At 41.1% G+C, this 21,902-nt stretch overlaps 1 protein-coding gene across 3 annotated transcripts in view; it reads right to left on the bottom strand.

The window, feature by feature from the left end:
- The window catches only part of KLF7 (KLF transcription factor 7), a 100,551-nt gene that overhangs the window by 38,314 nt on the left and 40,335 nt on the right, over nt 1-21,902 (bottom strand). For 2 of the 3 annotated variants that reach the window (XM_061148909.1, XM_061148908.1), the window contains exon 3: nt 20,676-21,306. In XM_061148909.1, coding sequence (XP_061004892.1) covers nt 20,676-21,306 — 631 coding nt within the window. Of the gene's footprint in view, nt 1-20,672; nt 21,307-21,902 lie in introns of all 3 variants that reach the window. The other variant, XM_061148907.1, reaches the window with a different exon arrangement.

The raw sequence follows: 21,902 nt of genomic DNA, 5'->3' as shown, positions 1-21,902 counted from the left end.
GTAGGTTCATAATCACACTAATGAATTCCAGTGAGGTGATGTTAAACCACATGAACATACAAAATGAAGACAGAAAGTGTTTAAACATGCCTTCTGCACCACTATTCTAAAATATTTTCTACTGCATGCTGTGCTTCTTATAAACTAGGACATGTAGTGGCATCAACCATTTTCCTGGGTTTTAGTCATCAGGGCACAGTTTATGTGAGTCTACATTTTATTTAAGGCATCCATTAGACTCCTAGACCCTCTCTCACATAACAGTGTCTTCTTAGAACAAGCTATCATCCTTCTTACAAAATTCTCCTGTTATGAACACCACAAAGGCTCCAGAAGAAGATGTTAGACACTGTAACACACTTAACTGGGCAATGCTCTCCCATGAAGGAAAAGAACCTTCCCCACCGAGGACAGTGTTTGGCTTCCTGCCCACCACCAAAGGATTGATGGCTTTTGTCAGCTCTAGCTCACTAGTGAAATGGTTGAAACTATTCTATCCCAATAAATTTGGGATTTTTAAAAATTTTATCTTGTTTGTTTGACAACAGTATGCATAAAGCTGACCTCCATAAATTAAATGTCAAACCTGTTTCCTAAAACAGGGAATTTTCACTTTACTGAATTCCATAAATTAAATGTCAATTACAGTAATGGAGAGAAGATACACTCTAAAGACAGAAACAACAAAAGAAGCCTAAAGTTATGTCTGCTGAAACCAGATGAGTGACTTGCAGAACATGAATTTTAAATTGTAAGTTCTATTTATCTTGCAAATAAAATAAAAGGAATATAGCCTGAATGCAGATATCTTTTGAAGGGAAGAAAGGAAAAGACCCAAGGCCCAAAAAGGAAGAAAGTCTGCCAAGCAGGCCTGGTTGAAGACAAAGCCAGACCTAGGCTCCATAAGGAACTAGTAATGGGGTGCCCTAGTCTTCTACCTCTAAAACCTTACTGGGTCCAATCCTGCATCTGTGCCCGACTCACCTACCTCAATAAGCATAGACGGTAAAGGAGGAGACAAAGTGAGAAATATGGGACAGACTGCAGAAAGCGTATTCTCTCTGCAGACACCCTTAAATAATTCAAATGGGCTGACCTCCATTACATAAGCTAGTCAGGTCCTTATACTGGCAACCAAATATGGGGACACTGCAGAAATGGGGAGTGACTGTCACCAGTGGCCCAAATAGCCAGCACGTTAAAAAGCCACTACCTTTTGATTATTCTGAATGGTCTTGCTTCTATTAACATTCAATATATTACTTTTTTAAATGGCTGAAAATAGGTTACTCTTAGAAAATGTAGAAAATCTGGTAGCAGGGGGAAGGGAATGAGTGGGAAGTGGAGAATGCTGCTCCAGCTTCTAACAGCTCCCCCATCTTGTCTGCCTACTTGCCTGTAGATTCCTGAAATTCCATGAAGAGGCTCCTAGAATTGAAGAATAAAAAAGTAGTAAAAGATTTCTCATTTTTATTTTATAAAATACTGGTTAATGGATATGTAATCCATCAATCAATCGTGCACCAAATCCTTTCTGATGTAAAGGAGGGTGTTTCTGTGCTCAGCCGTGTCCCACTCCTTGTGACCCCGTGGACTGCAGCCCTTCCAGGCTCCTCTGTCCATGGGATTTTCCAGGCAACAATACTGGAGTGAGTTGTCATTTCGTCCTCCAGGGGATCTTCCCGACCCAGGGATTGAACCCTAGTCTCTTGAGTCTCCTGCATTGGCAGGCGGGATTCTTTATCACTGAGCCCCCTCGGAAGCCCCAAAGAGGTCAAAGGAAGGTCAAAAAGGCAGGAAGTGACTCAGTATATGAAAGCATCAAGTATAAGATTCTTGGGTGGGCCATGAAGAAGGAAGGAACTGAAATTTTTAGGAAACAGGTTTGCCCAAGGCCAGCGAGTTCACCTCCATTAGTGTGGGGACAAACTGAAACTGCCTTGTTGGAAATGGCCAGACCCTCTTCATTCGGTACCTGAGGAGTCTGACTTTGAGTCCCACTATACATATAACCAAAGTAGCCTGGACTCCCAGAGCTCCATTTGCTGCCCAGCATCAGCTTCTTTACATGTAAAGCCTGTTTCCTCATGATCTATTTATGGGACTTCACCTATAATTTCTACAGAATTGAAAATGTATATTTTTCAAGGAAAGACACATCATTTAACAAATATTTTTTCATCTGTCCTTGTATTTCAACTAATTTTTTTTCAAAAGGATTATTCCAAAGTTTAAAGGAAAAAAGGGTTTTGGTTTTATTACACATGACTTTCTTAAACTCCCCCTGGTTTCCTGATTCAAATAGAATCAATCCACTACTGTTTCAGCTTCAGGAGACAGAACTACTGCCTACCACCAATTGATTTTAACAATATTCTCTTCACCTGCAGTCTTTACAAAGGCTCCGTTTAACTTTCTCCCAACCTCTCAATATAATATATACAGGATAACCCTGATGATCATGGTGATTAATACTCTTATTATATTAGAAACAACTTCTATACATTATTTATTTATTAAAGGGAACACTCTAAGTTGGTCTCCCCACTGGCAAGCCCTCATTGGCACAGACTTCTCATGACCCTCTTTTCCTCTTCTCAAGCAAACAGAACTGGCCTAACTTTTAAATCTTAGAATTTATAACATTCCATTACTTCCACAGCCTTTTCTAAAATGAGGTTCCTCTTTTCCCTTTTCCTACCTCCCAACCCCAATCCATGCTCTCTTTTGAAATCAGGTTCTAAATATTATATTTAGACTTTATGAAACCATATTTCAGGCTTTTGCATCAAAAAATGAGGTTCTCAGAGATGGGGAAGGAATAGTGTCTAGTACAGTGAGTGTTCCATAAATACTGTCTATAGTGCAGTATTTATTTCACGGTTTTTCCTTTCTCTTCAATTCTCATTTTAACATGTTTATTTACTTTGTGACTACCAATTATCCATTAAAAGGACATCTGGAATAGGCATCCTACAGAGCCTACTATATTATAATAATAAAATAAAAGTGTTTGTTGTGTATATGCTGAGTTTAAGCCATTTGACTCAATATACGTTTACCTAAATTTTATCTTCATCAATAGTAAGAGCTGGCATATTGCTAAATCATCATATGGTGAAACTCTAAGATTCTCCCATCAATTGTTTTCCACCACCTCATTCACACCCCTTCTTCCAAACTCTTTCTCCTAAGCCCCTGAATATGCTAAATCCAAACTACCAAACCCTCCTATTAAACTCTCTCCACCTTGTGAACTGAACAGTTAACCCTTATGCTAGTTTCCATCCCATAATAGGGGTTTAATGAGTTTCTGCCTCAACACATGGATAAACTTCATTAGCAGCCATGTGTCTCAGCATATTAAAGGCCCCTTAATGTCTTAAAATTGCCCTATTTCAGTTGCTATTGTATAAATTCAAAGAATTCTTATCTATAGCGCTGAGGAGGTTGAAAGTGGTCGATGGGCCCCCTACAGTTCCAGACTGAGGTATTTAATTTTATCCTGCTGATATGCCTGACCTTGAATTAGGGCTTCTATTTATATAAATTAGTGTATTATCACATTGGCATAATTTTAAAAGATGAACAGCATCAATAAAAAACACCCTTTCCAGAGGAGAAAAGTGACTTTGTATCTCAGAATCACCCATGCTGCTTCTGACCACTGACAGGAGCCCTAATCTCATTTAATGCCCTGTCTTTCTTTAGCCTTCCTTATCTGAGCGGCCCTTCCTATCTTAACTGCTGGTTATTCCATGGCACAGCACCTGAAATCTACAGGCACTTAATACCTGATTGTAAGATGGCTGAGTGAACAAAGTAAGAATACTACTAAACTATATTAATACTAAATAGAATGCAAGCTTAAGGGACATGGGACAAATTTTAATTCAGTGGCAGGTTGTGTAGCCTGGGTTAAGGTATTTACATATTTTTGGTCCTCAGTTTTCCCTATAGGTGATAATGCTTGTTTATATTATTTCATATAAATAGAGTACTAACATTTATCATTTTAATGAGTGAATTGAGAATGTTATAAGAGTCTCTTTAACACTAAAGTAAAAAAAATGTTTCATAGTAATGACCATAATAATAGTAACTATTGCAGTAACAATAATGGGACTGGAAACGGAAGATCATTCCTTCGTAATTTCCTTGTTCTGGTTCTTAGTCACTTGATGAGGCAATATGTTTAAGGATCCTCCCAGTTCTTATCTGTTTAGAAGATACTTAAAGTAGTTTCACTGTCAGTTTGTATTTAAACTATAAGTTTCTCATTTCCTCTAAATAATGGGTTATTAAGAAAAATATCTAACTGATAGCATTTCCCCTTATGACTTAGCAAAGAAGTTAAAAGCTTAAGATGGAGAAACAAAATCAAACAGGATCTGATTCAAATCCTGGCCCAACCACCTAGGAGTTGTGTGATATTGGGCAAGTTACTTGACCTCTCCTGGTCTCATTTTTCTCTCCTGTGAAATGAGAATAGTACCAGTGTCATTAGATTAATATGGCTTAAAGGGTTATATTTGTAAAAAAAAAAAAAAAACAAAAAAAAACTTCTATTTAGAAAAAAGACAGCAGGCCAAAATGGAGTCATTTGTGCTAAGCCCCATATCATCAAACCAAGACTTAATACCTAACTTAAGTACAGTTTCCTAAAGGGAATCAACCCTGAATATTCATTGGAAGGACTGATGCTGAAGCTCTAATACTCTGGCCTCCTGAGGGAAGACCATGAAGCTGGAACAGACTATGAAGCTGGGAAAGATTGAGGGCAGCAGGAAAAGAGAATGAGATGAATGAGACAGAGAATGAGATGGCTGGATGCCATCACCAGCTCAATGGACATGAGTTTGAGCAAACTCCAGGAGACGGTGAAGGACAGGGAAGCCTGGCATGCTGCAGTCAGTGGGGTTGCAAAGAGTTGGACACAACTGAGCGACTGAATAACAACAACAACAAAGTACAGTTTCATCCTCCTTAGAGAATGAAATCTCAAACCAGTCAATCTGGAATTACCTGGTGAGCACTAGTGAAGTCATCCGCCTGATAGACCCAAGCCATCTTCTGCAAGGAAGATGACCTTGCCATAAACAATCAGCTCTTTGCTGGTATGACTTCCTGGTCCAGCCATCTTCTGCCTATAAAAGTCTCACATTTAGCTCAGCTCTTCAGAGCTCCTTTCTATTTGCTAGATGGGATGCCACTCAATTCATGAATCATTGAATGAAGCCAGTAAGATCGTAAATTTACTCAGTCGAATTTTTTTAAAAAAAGAAACTTGGGGGCAGTGGTGGGGTTCAGTGGAAACTTCAGCCAGTTTCAGAGAATGAGAAACACAGGTGCTGGTACCTGTAAACTTTGAGTTTTTTTATCTTTCTTATCATTTCTAAGGGCTGTGGCTAAGTTCCTCTGGGCTCTAAGGTCCACTCTCTTTGCATTGAGCTCCTGATCTAATTCGCTTTCCACACTAGGGTTAATGGGCCAGTCTAGACTGACAGGGGGCTTCCCTGGTGGTTCAGCTGGTAAAGAAGTGAAGTCAAAGTCGCTCAGTCATGTCCAGCTCTTTGTGACCCCAGGGACGATACAGTCCATGGAATTCTCCAGGCGAGAATACTGGAGTGGGTAGCCATTCCCTTCTCCAGGGGATCTTCCCGACCCAGGGGTTGAACCCAGGTCTCCCATAATGTGGCGGATTCTTTACCAGCTGAGCCACCAGGGAAGCCAGCTGGTCAAGAATCCGCCTGCAATGCAGAAAGCCTGGGTTCGATCCCTGGGTGGGGAAGATGCCCTGGAGACTGACAGGCAGCTCTAACAGGGCGTCAGTCCTCAGCCCTTGGTTAGTCCATGGTCCCAGGCCAGGCCTCGGTGGGTCACTCATGTCCCTAGCCCTTGGCTAGTCCACAGTCCCCATTTGTCAGGGTCTGTTAGTTTAGCCTGTAGTTCCTCATTGGGAATAGCTGGAGGTGTGCACCTAAAGCTTTCTCTTGGCCAGCTTGCTGTACCATCAATTTGGTTACTGCTGGTATGTTAATGTGCATGTAAAGACTACTGCTGTCTAGGTTGGTCATAACTTTCCTTCCAAGGAGTAAGCATCTTTTACTTTCATGGCTGCAGTCACCATCTGCAGTGATTTTGGAGCCCCAAACAATAAAGTCAGCCTTACTCCTTGGAAAGAAAATTATGACCAACCTAGACAGCATATTAAAAAGCAGAGACATTACTTTGTCAACAACGGTCCATGTAGTCAAGGCTATGGTTTTTCCAGTGGTCATGTAGGGATGTGAGAGTTGGACTATAAAGAAAGCTGAGCCCAGAAGAATTGATGCTTTTGAACTGTGGTGTTGGAGAAGACTCTTGAGAGTCCCTTGGACTGCAAGGAGATCCAACCAGTCCATCCTAAAGGAGATCAGCCCTGGGTGTTCATTGGAAGGACTGATGTTGAAGCTGAAACTCCAATATTTTGGCCACCTGATGCGAAGAGCTGACTCATTGGAAAAGACCCTGATGCTGGGAAAGATTGAGAGCAGGAGGAGAAGAGGACGACAGAGGATGAGATGGTTGGATGGCATCACCGACTCAATGGACATGGGTTTGAGTGGACTCCGTGAGTTGGTGATGGACAGGGAGGCCTGGCGTGCTGCAGTTTATGGGGTCACAAAGAGTAGGACATGACTGAGTGACTGAACTGAACTGAAAGACTATCGCTAATGGGAATCTCAGAAGACCAAAGTCACAAAATTGATGGGTATGGTGGAGCACTTAAAAGCTGTTAAAGAACTTGTCACCTACCTCAAAAGACTCTTGTGTTAGGACAAACTGGTCACAAAATGGGTTAGGCTGATACCAGGTCACCTGCCAATTCCAAGGAAACTTCCATACAACAAGGTAGGCTGTAAAATACCACACAATCCCCAATCCAGAGCCACATTCTTCTCAGGTATTATTTTGGCTCCAAGAGACCCACAGCTTAGCTAAAAAAACTGAGATCCTTAAGTTCCAAAGAATTGAGTACACTACATTCTGGCATACCTGCTTATTTTATGTCTAAGAACTATGGTTCCAGAAGCTATGAATATCTTACAACAATGGCTGCCAGGCTCCTCTATCCATGGAATTCTCCAGTCAAGAATACTGTAGTGGGTAGCCATTCTCTTCTCCAAGGGATCTTCCCAACCCAGGGATGGAATCAGCATCTTATGCATTGCAGACAGATTCTTTACTATCTGAGCCACCAGAGAAGCCTGCAGGTGGGTTTATAGGAAAACTGGGAGATCAGCAAAGGGTGAGAATTCTTAACAGATTCAGCCCTCCTGAATGCCTGTTATGTCCAGATGAAAAAGGAAACTGAAATTTCACCTGGTCCTTTCCTTTCTAAATCCAGATACACTGGTTACTGATTCTTTCTCTCCCAAGGGCAGCTGTTAACTTCTTGTTTGTCTTGTTTTTCATCCTGAGAGCTTGGTTTGTCAATTTGGTGGTGGTTTAGGCTTCCCAGCTAGCTCAGTTGGTAAAGAATCCACCTGCAATGCAGGAGACCCCAGTTTGATTCCTGGGTCCAGAAGATCTGCTGGAGAAGGGATAGGCGACCCACTCCAGAAGATCCCCTGGAGAAGGGAAAGGCTACCCGCTCCAGTATTCTGGCCTGGAGAATTCCATGGACTGTATAGTTCATGGAGTCACAAAGAGTCGGACACGACTGAACAACTTTCCCTTTAGTCACTAGGTTGTATCCCACTCTTGCGACCCCACAGACTGCCTGCCAGGAACCTGCCAGGCTCCTCTGTCCACAGGATTTTCTATGCAAGAATACTGGAGTGGGTTGCCATTTCCTTCTCCAGGGGAATCTTCCTGACTCAGAGATGGAACCGGGGTCTCCTGCACTGCAAGCAGATTTTTACCGACTGATCTACCATGGAATTTGGGTGCCCCAAAATATGACTGGGCAGAAAATGTAGGTTATATCCCCATTTGCAGTTAGATATGGTTGGACAGAAATATGGTTGAACTTCATCTGCAGCTCCAGTATATAGCCAGTCCTCGGGGAATTGTTTTTTTTTTTTTTTTCCTTCCTTTTTTTCCGTTGGCTATCTTTGGCTCTGGATCTTGGGAGGGTATATCTTTTGCACTCTCTTTGGGGACACCTCTTGAGTCCATAGGATTATTCAATACTGCCAGTATTTATTTATTTATAGTTATTGTTTGTTTCAGCTAAAAACTGACACGATATTTGAAAGCATTTTTTAAGTAGCTCTGTGATCAGATGTTGGCCAAACTAGAAGCTGATATTCAGAGCCTGATGGAAAAAAAATTTTAAACCTTCTCCCCTAAGGTAAAATGAAACCATGTACCCAGAAGGAGGAAAAAAATTAAAAAAACAAAATTCTGATGGTTTTATGGAAGGATTTACTAAAATGTTCCAAAGATTTTCATTTCCATTTTAGTTGGAAATCTTCTCCCCAATATAAAAAAAGTAAATTGAAGATAATGTGGTTGGATAAGCAAATCAACCCCTTAATAAAATCATTTAGGCTGTAACTTCTTTAGAGAAATAGAAATTAAAAGCAACTGTCTACATCTTACAAATTTTTGCAAAACCAGAAATGCAGCTCTAGAAACAATATGAAGTCCAATCCCCAAAACACTCTTATTCATCTCAAAAGACTTGCAGGTTCTGCAATCCTGGCCTTAGGAAACAAGAGTCCTTCTTGGAGGAACTTGCATTCTTTCCCTGGGCTTTGAGATGTAAATGTTCTACCTGGTCATCCCTAGGAAATCTTATCTAGGCCATCTCTTAAATGAAAACTCCAGGGAGGTAATTCCTATTAAAGGAAAAAAAGCAAAGCGGGAGGGGTATGTACTTATTTGAAACTTAGACAAATGAAAAACCTTAATTGTCTTCCCCACCAATATTAGTAAAAAGCTTTAGCCATTTGAGCCGTAATTTATTTTACCTGGCAAATACACAATTTGGATCCAACTTATTTTATATAACTAGTGAGTTTTATATTTTTGTACTTGATTTGTGGCTAAAATTTGAGAATGGAAGCTAGACCCTGATGTTGGGAAAGGACTGAAGGCAGGAAGAGAAGGGGACAACAGAGGATGAGATGGCTGGATGGTATCACCAACTTAATGGACATGAGTTTGAGTAAACTCCGGGAGTTGGCGATGGACAGGGAGGCCTGGCGTGCTGCAGTCCATGAGGTCGCAAAGAGGAGGACACGACTGAGCGACTGAACTGTACTGATCTGTCTTTATGTGTATCTACACACACAGATGACACTTGAACAACACAGATTTGAACTGTGTGGATCCACTTATGTGTAGGTTTTTTCCAATAGTTGGTATTACAGTATTACATGATCTGCACTTAGCTGAATCTGAGGATATACTGGAACCATGGAGAGAGGGCAGACTATAAGTTATACACAGATTTTAGACTATGCAGAGGGTCAGCTCTCCTTAACCCCATATTATTCAAAGGTCAACTGTATATGTGTTATAGATGTGCGGTATAGTACATACTACCTTTGGATAGTAAGGCTAAAATTTTTAATTTGTAAAGGGCTTTATTCAATTGCTTTTAAAACAAACAAATGCTACATAAATTAAGCATAGTCTCAGAAATTAAAAAAACTATCCTAAATGTTTCAAGTTCACAAGACCTAGGATTATCTCCACTAAATAAAGGCTGGTTTAAGTTTGTTGGTTTAATTAAAATAGACATGTCTATAAAGTTATCAACACTGAAAAATAATGCAACCATACCATTTTTATTCTACCTGGGTTATCTCTATTACAGAATTTTTCACCAAGAAAAATAACTTGGTGTACTAAAATTTTCATGAGTAATCTAAACATAACTACTAAGAACAAGTGATTTGAATAGATGTAAGTGTGGTAAGTATTTTCACTTTCCAGTAATAACTATAGTTTATGGTATGTTTATTTAAATATATTCCCTCAATTTTTTCAGTAACTTGAAATCTTAGAGTTTTTCTATGTTAATTTAAATGATGAATATTTAATTGAATACCTAGATTGTTTCCCAATAAATATTGGAACATTAGTCCTGAATGTAGGTTTATCTACTTTTGGCTTCCTATTACTGAGAAACTTAAGATATTTGGGTTTATTAGTAAACTTTTTTTTTGTTTACCACATTGGAAAATTTATTATAAGGAAGAATGTATTTCTAGAAATTATGACATGTATTTCTAGAAATTATGACGTCTATTTCTAGAAATTATGATGTGTATTTCTAAATTTGCCAATCCACAGCATGCCAATGTAAGAGATAGTCCTCAGCTTCCTACATCTCAGTTTTCACTATGAATTAACCATTCTAAGAGACATTCTAATCATGTATGTAGTTAGAACTACTTAGAAAAATAAACGTGAAGGGAAATAACTGTGTATGAAAAGTAGGTAAGGAAAGTAAAATGACTCATTGTTTTAGAATAAGAAAGAGAAAAAATAGAACAAAATTGTAGACAGTTTGTGTAAGAGGAACCTTGGTTTTATGTGTAGTCAGGATGGCTAGGATTAAAATAAATTTATTTAATTGTTCAAAAATGAGTTTTACTATCAAAAGTACACTGGTGCAAAATTAGAATTTTATTTTCTCTGTTAAAATTACTAAGGTTTTGTTGGACTTTTGGTCTACTTTTGATAACAGACTGTGAAATTTTCTTTCATTTTTAAGTAATCTGCCTGAACAGTGACGATTTTATGTCATACCAAAATAACTTTCTGTGCTTCACATTGTCTTCATCAGGTCTTTCACTTAAGAAAACCCAATCTTCTCAAGATTAAAGAGCTAAGATTTGCTCACAATCATGTAACTTTCTGTTTTGCCTTTAGCAATATCTACTATCATTTTATTAAATGGATATTTTTGACAAACTTCCCCCAAACCAAATTCTAAATGAAGTTTCTTGACTTCAAACTTTTTTGGAATTTTCTAGAAGGCCTCTGGAACATCTCAAGAGATTTGTTCTCTCTCTTTATAAAAAAAAAGATGCTAAACTAAATAGGCTTATTTACTATGTTAAATTAACCAAGAAGCACTGTCAAATAAGTAATATTAAGTCTTCTTTATTTTGTACTTGTATAGGTATATGTTACAAGTGTTCCAGAAACTGTATAACATTCCTGGAACTCTTATATGTTCTGGCAAAATATTATCAGTCACAATTTTAGTTATTATCTTAAAATGCTGTATATCACAGAAATAAATATACTTCCTTAGCAAATTAGTTGGCATCAGATCTGCAACAATGGGCATTTTAAAGTCTTTTGTAACTTACAGACAGCTACTGTTTTACTCTAATATTTTTGCAAAAATGAGACTCATGGAAAGGACTTTACCAAGTGCTCCTGACCACTGACACTGCTACAAAACTAGAAAGTAATAAACCTTGAGTACGTATCTTTCAGCTGAAGAAGGCTCCACATGACATCTAGAATTGGGCAAACTCTGGAGACCTGCAAATAAAACTGACTAGGGAGAGAAATAGCTGAAATCAATGTAGACTGCCTCCACCCAAGATGATGGATCAAGACTTCATACTTTAACTAAACAATAAAAACCTTTTCTTCTTTTCTTTCTTTTACTTTGGCATTGTCCTAAAAAGACAACACTATCATCCATATCTCCCAGGACATTACTAAGGTGGATAAGCTTTTAGACTACTGGCTCTGCCATTAAAAATACCAATTTATCCGTAATGCTAGAGAACCACTGGTTTTCCCTATGACCACTTTTTCATCTATTCCGAATGTCCTGTAAACCACAACTGAAACTCCCTTAGACATCATTTAGAGGGTCTGATTTTTATGGCCAGAACAACTAGTGCCTTGTCTTTACTTTTCTCTTATTATAGGTGCACTAGACACAAGTAGACATAATACCGAGAGAAATCGCAGCATATCTGCACTCCCAGGTTCTTATGATTATCTGTGATTCTTCCCCAGTCATGAAAAGATCTTACCAGCAGCACCCATCTTTGCCAGAAATTTAGAACAACGTTCTATTTTGAGCTAGGAGATTTACTTTCCAAATGCACTCAAAACCTAACTGACCCTTGGTTTGAATGGGCAAATGTAACAAATTCCTGCAAATGAATCCATTAGTAGGAATGATTTGTGCCCCAACATGATTAATCTTGTCTGTGTTGATGATCATTCTCCTTGGGCTTATGCGTGCCTTGATGGCTGGCGTGTAACCAGGCCATGCCTCTTCGGTTGTCTCTCTATGCCCGTGTGTGTGTACGCTCAGTTGCTTCAGTCATGTCCGACTCTTTGCAGCCCTATGGACCATAGCCTGCCAGGCTCATGAAATTTTCTAGGCAAGAATGCTGGAGTCAGTTGCCATGCCCTCCTCCAGGGGATCTTACCAACTCACAGATCAAACCCTACTTCCCCGGTTAGGAGTGAGTACAAATGATCAGAAACCATCATTAACTTTTGAAAGTACTGCAGAATCCACTGCTGAAGCTGCCCAAGAAAAATTCTTAAGACTTTCTGACCAAGGTTGCTCTTAAGGATGGGATAGCCGTTGATTATCTCGTAGCTTAACAAGAAGGTGTCTGTGCTGCATCCCACACCACTTGCTGCACCTGCGTTAACCCTTCTGGGGAAGCTGAAACTCAGCTTCATAAAATCACGGAACAAGCTACTCGGCTTTAAAAAGTGATTGCTTTAATAAGACCTTTCTCTGACATATTTAATTTTGATTGGCTTGGGTCTTGGGGACCATGGCTCTGAAGTGCACTCCAGACACTGAGAATTGTCTTGCTTATAATAATCCTAACAGTCTTCCCAATGCACTTTAAATGCATGTTTAAGTGCATGTTTGCAGCCACTGACCACCAAACGATACCCTACGAAAGAAATGGCAGAAAACGGATGAAGAGAATGACCAACTTAAAACAGGTGAACCTGAAGTCATGATCTGTGAATAGCACACAGAGAATCAGCAAAAACTGGGAGACCTTCAGAGCAGTAGCTTGGAGTGGCATGTGGTGCCTTAAATTTTTATCACATATCTCAGGCTAAGTCTGATCAAAATAGGGGAATTGTTAAAAAAGACACAACTGGCCCAAAATGGAGTCACTTGTGCTAAGCCCTACTTCACCAAGCTGAAACTTACAAATTTAATATAGATTCAGCCTCTCCCAGGAATAGAATCTTAAACCAGGCAATCTGGAATGGCCAGGTCAGAACTAGTGAGGTTATCTGACTCACAGACCCCTACCATTCCCTAAAGGAAGGTGACCCTGTCACAAACCACCAGCTCTTTGCTGGTATAACTTCCTTGTCCAGGTTGCCCCTATAAAAAGTCTTTCACTTTGTATAGCATATCAGAAAGAAAGCGAAGTCGCTCAGCCGTGTCTGACTTTGCGACCCCATGGACTGTAGCCTATCAGGCTCCTCCATCCATGGGATTTTTCAGGCAAGAGTACTGGAGTGGGTTGCCATTTCTTTCTCCAAGGGATCTTCCCAAACCAGGGATCGAACCCAGGTCTCCTGCATTGTAGGCAGACGCTTTTACCAGCTGAACCACTGGGGAAGTCCCTTATAGCATTTCAGAGCTCCTCCCTATAAATGCTAGATGAGATGCTGCCCAATTCATGAATCTCTGAATAAAGCCAGTGAGATCTTTAAAATTTACTCAGTTGAATTTTGTTTCTTAATACTCTGAACATTATCTGACATATAATAAGTTTTTATAAGTGCTTACTGAATAAATAAAATAAATTATATTTCAATATTTCATTAAAGCACTTTTGTTTATCTCTTAAACACTATACCCACCTGACACTGTACAAGAGGCAGGGATCAAGATCATCCCCAAGATAAAGAAATGCAAAAAGGCAAAATGGTTGTCTGAGGAGGCCTTACCAATAGCTGTGAAAAGAAGAGAAACAAAAGGCAAAGAAGAAAAGGAAAAATATACTTATTTGAATGCAGAGTTCCAAAGAATAGCAAGGAGAGATAAGAAAGCCTTCCTAGAGATCAGTGCAAAGAAATAGAGGAAAACAATAGAATGGGAAAGCCTAGAGATCTCTTCAAGAAAATTAGAGATACCAAGGGAACATTTCATGCAAAGATGGGCACAATAAAGGACAGAAATGGTATGGACCTAACAGAAGCAGAAGCTATTAAGAAGAGTTGACAAGAATGCACAGAAGAACTGTACAAACTAGATTGTCATGACCCAGATAATCATGATGGTGTGATCACTCACCTAGAGCCAGACATCCTGGAATGCAAAGTCAAGTGGGCCTTAGGAAGCATCACCATGAACAAAGCTAGTGGAAGTGATGGAATTCCAGTTGAGCTATTTCAAATCCTAAAAATGATGCTGTTAAAGTGCTGCACTCAATATGCCAGCCAGTTTGGAAAACTCAGCAGTGTCCACAGAACTGGAAAAGGTCAGTTTCCATTCCAATCCCAAAGAATGCTCAAACTACCACACAATTGCACTCATCTCACATGCTAGCAAAGTAATGATCAAAATTCTTCAAGCCAGGCTTCAATAGTACGTTGAACCGTAAACTTTCAGATGTTCAAGCTGAATTTCAAAAGGCAGAGGAACCAGAGATAAAATTGCCAATATCCATTGGAGCATCACAAAAGCAAGAGAGCTCCAGAAAAACATCTACTTCTGCTTTATTGACTAGGCCGAAGCCTTTGACTGTGTGGATCACAACAAACTGTGGAAAATTCTCAAAGAGATGGGAATACCAGACCACCTGACCTGCCTCTTGAGAAATCTGTATGCAGGTCAGGAAGCAACAGTTAGAACTGGACATGGAACAACAGACTGGTTCCAAATAGGAAAAGCAGTATGTCAAGGCTGTATATTGTTACCCTGCCTATTTAACTTATATGCAGAGTACATCATGCAAAATGCTGGGCTGGATGAAGCACAAGCTGGAATCAAGATTGCCAGGAGAAATATCAATAATCTCAGATATGTAGATGATACCACCCTTATGGCAGAAAGTGAAGAAGAAAAAGAGCCTCTTGATGAAAGTGAAAGAGGAGAGTGAAAAAGTTGGCTTAAAGCTGAACATTCAGAAAACTAAGATCATGGCATCTGGTCCCATCACTTCATGGCAAATAGATGGGGAAACAATGGAAACAGTGAGAGACTTTATTTTGGCAGGCTCCAAAATCACTGCAGATGGTGACTGCAGCCATGAAATTAAAAGATGCTTGCTCCTTGGAAGAAAAGTTATGACCAACCTAGACAGCATATTAAATAGCAGAGATGTTACTTTACCAACAAAGGTCCGTCTAGTCAAAGCTATTGTTTTTCCAGTAGTCATGCTATTGTTTTTCCAGTAGTCATGTATAGATGTGAGAGCTGGACGATAAAGAAAGCTGAGCATAGAAGAATTGATGCTTTTGAGCTGTGGTGTTGGAGAAGACTCTTGAGAGTCCTTTGAACTGCAAGGAGATCAAACCAGTCCATCCTAAAGGAAATCAGTCCTGAACATTCATTGGAAGGACTAATGCAGAAGCTGAAACTCCAATACTTTGGCTACCTAACGCGAAGAACTGACTCATTTGAAAAGACCCTGACGCTGGGAAAGATGGAAGGCAGGAGGAGAAGGGGATGACAGATGATGAGATGGTTGGAAGGAATCACGGAGTCAATGGCCATGAGTCTGAGTAAACTCCAGGAATTGGCGATGGACAGGGAGGCCTGGTGTGCTGCAGTCCATGGGGTCGCAAAGAATTGGACACGACTGAGCAACTGAACTGAACTGATACCCATCTTTTTGTTCATAATGTTTTTAGCCACCTTTCCATTTAAAAACAATTTCCCTAAATCCTAATTAAACTTAGAGATTGTGCCACATTATGATTCATTATGACCTGCCTCAAAGCAGGTATCAAATGCTAAGTAAATTGCAGTCATTTTATCTTTTCACCTAAAAAGCATACCTTTATATCTTTCAGTGCAAAACCTAGAATGTTCTATCACCACCCATGGATTAGGCAAAAGCAACTGCAGTCTATGGAGAGCCCTTGTCCAAGCAGCAGAAGACAGCACATGGCCTCCTTGCTCCCTGCTCTATGACCAAGAATCAAAGATTTTACTGCTGGCTTTTGTCCTAACTTTACCAACATGACTCATCTTAACAGTGTAAATGTGAACATGATTTTATATGAATTTTCATATTACAGACGTCTGCTCACTTAACATAAAGCTCCATTTCAATCACAGGCTTTTTTTCCTTCTCAGAAATGATCAAGAAGAAATGTGGAAAATTATTCTTTGTTTTTTTTGAATAGAAACTACTAACATTTTAACAAATTGATTTTTGCTGAAAATAAACATAATAAAGTAGTATTTTAAAAACGGAAAGTGAGGGATTTCCCTGCAACAAAATTTTAGGATTATTTAGCTGTCTCCAAGAAGACGAATAAAACTGTGAACATAATGGTTGACTTACTGAGAAAGAAAAACATATCATACAAAGACCAGAAAACAGAGTGGAAGAGAAAGGTCTGTAATGGCTTGGCTGCTAAAGGACATTTTTACTCTCATGCCAGCACTAAGTGCTCTTCCCAATGAATAAACCATATGTCCATTTTTATATGCTTCCTTTCTCTTAGATTCTGCTACTTCACAATATTCCCTTTGTCCCAGCCCCTGCCTCATCTTCAGCCACCCCCAGCCTGGCTCCCCCATCCCTCACTTCAGCTCCTTGGGCAACCAGTATTTGTGCCCTAGCTACCAATTTGAACATCTGCTACCTGAAAAAAAGAAAAATCACCTCATTGCCTAACATCCTCCAGGGCAAAAAGTTTGAAGGATTCAGCATCCTCAAAAAAAACAGCCACAGAAGGACAAAAAAAGAAGCAGCAGCAGCATATCTTTTCCAGCTCAGTAAAATCTATCTATATAAAGATGAAATGAATAACACTTTTAAAAATTATTCATTGCAAGGAAATCCATGTTACCAACAACGTATTGTCTTTCTTTATGCATAGACTGAGACCCACACAGTTTATTTCATTTTTGCAAGTGTGTCTCTTTTTCAACATATTACCATATAAAAGAGATAGAGCATATATATAACTCCAGAGAACAAAATGCCAGTATTTCCTCTCTTTCTCTTGGATCTTTTTTTTTTTCTCTCTCTCTCTCTTTTTATGTCCCAAAACACTTCCCCAGCTGAAAGATAAGAAAATATTTTCATTGAATTAAAGTGAGCCCTGTGTTAAAACAGCTTGCCTGAATCCAGAGCTCTGAATCTAATCAGAGCTTCATTTCAACACATGGTCAGCAGCCCTTCCTTTTTCATTTCTTTCTATCAGTGGCCTTGACTCCAACCTAAATTCTCATCACCATATACCTTTGCCCCCAAGCTTTTGCTAGTCCACTTCCTTGATATGTTTGCACTTAATTTGATTCCATCCTTCATGCTTTTTTCATTATTCTTAATTCATCCACACCACATAAATTATCACTTTTGTTTTCAGTTCCCCTGTGCCCCCTTCACACCAATTCCAAATAAATACTGATTCTCATCTATTTAATCCAAACTAATTCAGATTCCCTCTCCTCATCGCCCATCTCCACCTCTGCCTCCCCTCCTGTCTATTTCTCTTTCTTACAGCACCTGCTTTTCCCTCCATGTTTGTCTCTGCAGAAGGTTTTACTGGCAGAATGCTTCTGGAGGGTGCAAGGTCATTGCTTCCTGTGTTGTCTTAGGAAAGCTGTGTTCTACATTACTGCCAACTTCAATGGGCCAATGTCTGCATGTCCAATTGCATCTTCTATGACGAGTGGCCGTGCATCACCACCCGGACACTGAAATTACGGAAGTGAGGAAAGAAAAGCTTCTTGCTTTTTAGTGGCATTTAACTTCAAGTGGTTTATTTTTAGTTTACATAAAGCTGTTTTTCTTTTTTTTCCACAAAATCATCATTAATCAATATCATCAGCAATAGTCAGGACTACAACCAACCCTATTACTGTCTTTAATGAGCTCTTATCATCTGCCAAGTAGTTTACATATATTTGGGCTTCCCTGGTGGCTCAAGGTAAAGAATCTGCCTGCAATGCAAGAGACCTGGTTTCAATCCCTGGGTTGGGAAGATCCCCTGGAGGAAGAAATGGCAACCCATTCCAGTACTCCTGCATAGAGAATTCCAGGGACAGAGGAGCCTAGCAGGCTACAGTCCATGGGATCCCAAAGAGTCGGACACAACTGAGCGACTTTCACTTTACATATATTTACTCATTTAATTTTCAAAACAATCTAGGAGGTAAATTATCCCTGTTTTACAGAGAGGAAACTGAGACTCAGGGAAGATGCATCAGGTATCCAGGTCATAAATCTAGAAAGCTGTAGAGCCAGAATTCAAACCTGAGTCTCCCTGACTGCAAAGCCCTGCTCTTAACTGCCTTGCAGTGCTGCCTTCCCAATAATGCAAGGTGTCTTCTTGGATAAATTCCCCACAGGGAGGATTCTTTCCACTTTAATCCACTATAGGGCAAGTGGTTGCAGGTGCTGGGAAACATAATGAGTTCCACCTTGATAATCACTCTGAGTAGACAATGCCCAAAAAACAAAGCACAGAAGATGCATCACTTGTCAGAGTTATCCTCCTAACACATCCATTAGAAAAGAGGGGACAGGAAAAAGAAGCAAATGCTCTGGACTCACCCCCCGCCAAAAAGAATCTCTGCTTCCCCAGAGATGCCCAGCCTCCAAACTAGGCAGGACATAGCCTGTCTTCATGTCAATAATTTGAAAAATGTGCTCATAACCATGAATTCCATACCCCCAACAAAGCTCAACCTTCTCGCCTCATCCTGCCTTCTCTGGTTTCCTGGGGGGAACAGGAGATGAGTCACGGCTGAATCCTGGGAGCCTGCAATGTCTTCTAGTTACTTTACTCACTGATTTGAGAAAGACAAATAAATAAAACTAACCTCCAGAACAATACCAGACAGGTGAAAAAAAGAAAATGTTGACAGCAGCAGGAAGCTTTTGCCTTGAAGTATGTGGACTGGAGGACGCGAACTCAAACTCCAAAAGGAACCATGAGTGGGACTTGAACCTGAGCCATGAGTTCAAAAGTAACCTTAGGATAACTTTCCATGAACCAAGCAAGGACCACAAGCAAAAGTCAGTTTGAAATGAGAGGAAAACATGTCTAAGTCTTATGCTGTGAGGAAACACTGTCCGCTATCATCCTCCCATGGGAATGACTTTGAAATTCAAGGTGGTGATGGTTTCAAGACACACATTATACACTCCTACCTCAGGGAAGCTCCTCTGTTCTACACAAAGACATTTCCCGAAACCGCCTCCCCCAAGAACATTAGAGCTGAAAGGGGCCTCAAAAGCCAAATTGTTTGGCAGCTGTAGAGAATGAGGCCACCCGTGAGGTAAAGGGCTGTGTTCAAGATGACAAAGCTAGTTAGTGACAGCACTAGGACTAGAACCTAGGGTTCCCCATTTTCCAACCGGTGATCCGTGCACCACACACCTCTCTGGTAACACACTCTGCAAGTCACTACAGAGCGCCCAGAAGGCAAGCAGCAAGCCCAAGGAGAAGAACTCTCTCCAGACACATCTCCCAGCCTGGATCTAATCACCTATTTCCTCCCAGCAACACTCTGATTCTGCTACTTACACTTTCGGAGCTCTTCCCCGTTCAGCTGGTATTGTGCACGCAGTTTGAAAAAAACATACTGGCAATATCCTTTCAGGGACTCATTTAAAAACCACTAATGACAGTAATTGTTCCTACAATGCTAACCCCAAGAAGAGACACCAGCCCTAAGTTTCTACCTCAAAGCAGAGGACAAAGAGCAGATTCAAGGAAAATGCTAATCTCATTCTTTTCTTCACAAACCCCACTCTTCTAAATTATCCCATCGCTCCCAAGATCAGTATGAGTCCGGGGAGTCACCACGGAAGTCCTGAGTAAACTATACAGTCCCTGCCGGTCCCCACCGCCCTTACCACACACATAGCAATGTAATCACTTTAGCAACTTCGCTGTAACAAGCTCATTAAAAAGCAATTCTGCCATCTCTCCATAAAGCACGCGCCAGAGAACAATGCAAAAGAGGAGATGCCAATTAATTATAGAATGATCACATCTAATGAACTCTGAAACCCTCCTGCTGTTGGTGACTTTGATGAAAAATCAGGGATGCTGGAAAAAGAGTAAATAGGGACACCCTGGCTACCTTGTTCAATTGCGAATTCTCTCCAAGGTAACTTCTCAGATTCCAGTGTTGATCAAAACTGCAGAATCACCCCGATAAAACAAGGAAAAGTGTCAGGGAAGTGCCAGGTGCATACATCACGTACGGCTGTGAGTCACACCACCAGAACCCCTGTCGGGCATCCTCAGCAGTGTCTGATACCACACCGAGGCTGGCATTGCCCTCTGAAAGGATCTCCGAGCCAGTGAGGGACAAACCCATGTCTGGTGCCGGGGACACCTGGAGATCCTAAGGTTAACAGGTGAGTCACTAGGCTTCCCTCCCGGGCCCGCCTGCCTCTCTACACCTCCTAGCTGGCATGGATGCCACGTCTCGGAACAGAGAGCAGCCCGTCCCCCCACGAGGCTAAAGGAGGAAGAAGAAGAAACCACGTGCGGCCAACTTGTACCACTACCTGTGTGAGTCCTCTGGTGGGCCTTTAAGTGGGAGCTTTTTGTATAAACCTTCCGGCACCCGTTAAACTGACAGCGATGAACCCTCTTCTTGTTTTCGGGGCACGCCTCGGCCCCTACCCCTCCGTGGTCACTCTCGCTCTGTCCACTCTTAACTGTCCCAGCTGCCGTCACGGCTGCCGCCGCCGTTGCCACCCCTCCCACCTTGACGGAGCCAAGCGCAGCCTTCTTGGCCACCAGTTTCAACGTCACTGTGCCATCCACGGCTGAGAGAGTCTGTGAGGTTTTCACCAGATGGCGGCTGAGCTCAGGGGACGATGGGGGCGTTAATGAGGTCACTGCGTTGAGCTGGGCCTGGTTGACGGCTGTGTAGCTGTCTAGAGAAGAGCTGGTTGGCTGGAGGCTGAGGCAGGTCTCAGATAGCAACTTGTCCCGAGAGAGCAGAATGTCCACGGCCGAGCTCTTCTCGCAGATGGTCGCTTCCACGGGGAGCAGCAGGGGGTCTAAGCGCCGGAAGCTCTCCTCGATGCATGGGGGAGGAGAAGCGCGGAGGAAACAGTCCAAGTCCTCACCGAAGGTCTCCGAGATCCTCCTGGGCTCTGTCTGCAGGTAGCGTTCCAATTCAAGGCATGTCTGCAGAGGGCAAGGAGGGAGGGAGAGAAACAGCCATCAGAAGCAAAGAACACCAGGGGACCACATGTTGACAGGCTGAGGAGGAATCTACGGGAAGGAACAGAGGATGCTTCCTGGCCCGTATCTGAAATTTTCTTGGTGAAAGGTCTGACCTTGTTATTTTTCTCCCTGGACACTTCTGAAGGGTTCACAAGGGTTACATCATATGAGCTCAACTACTACAGTTAATGGGGAACTAGAAACCCAGAAGGGCTGTCTCACACCATCAAGTTCCCTGAGAATATTCAATGTTAAAATGACCTCACATCCCACAACCCAATTCAGTAGGTGAGATGCTCTAAGCCTCCCTAGGAGGCCTTATGCGAGCATGAAGCAAACAAAATCAGATGAGGTTTTCATAGCAAGGTAAGACTCCCCACAGTCCAACTTCATCTTTCAAACAGACTTTGGCAAATCACAAAGCACAATCACTACGTATTGCGTGGCAAGAAGCCTGAGTCCCATTACAATAGTTTGACATCTCTGTCTACGTGATAAAAATAAGTTCAAACACAGCTATTTGAATTGTTAAAGAAAAAGACCCTAATCTATTTCAA

This window comes from Dama dama, chromosome 8 (assembly GCF_033118175.1).
Source record: "Dama dama isolate Ldn47 chromosome 8, ASM3311817v1, whole genome shotgun sequence".
Classification (NCBI taxonomy): Eukaryota; Metazoa; Chordata; class Mammalia; order Artiodactyla; family Cervidae; genus Dama; species Dama dama.
Note: the sequence above shows the minus strand (reverse complement) of the source record. Positions and strands in the feature narration are given on the sequence as shown.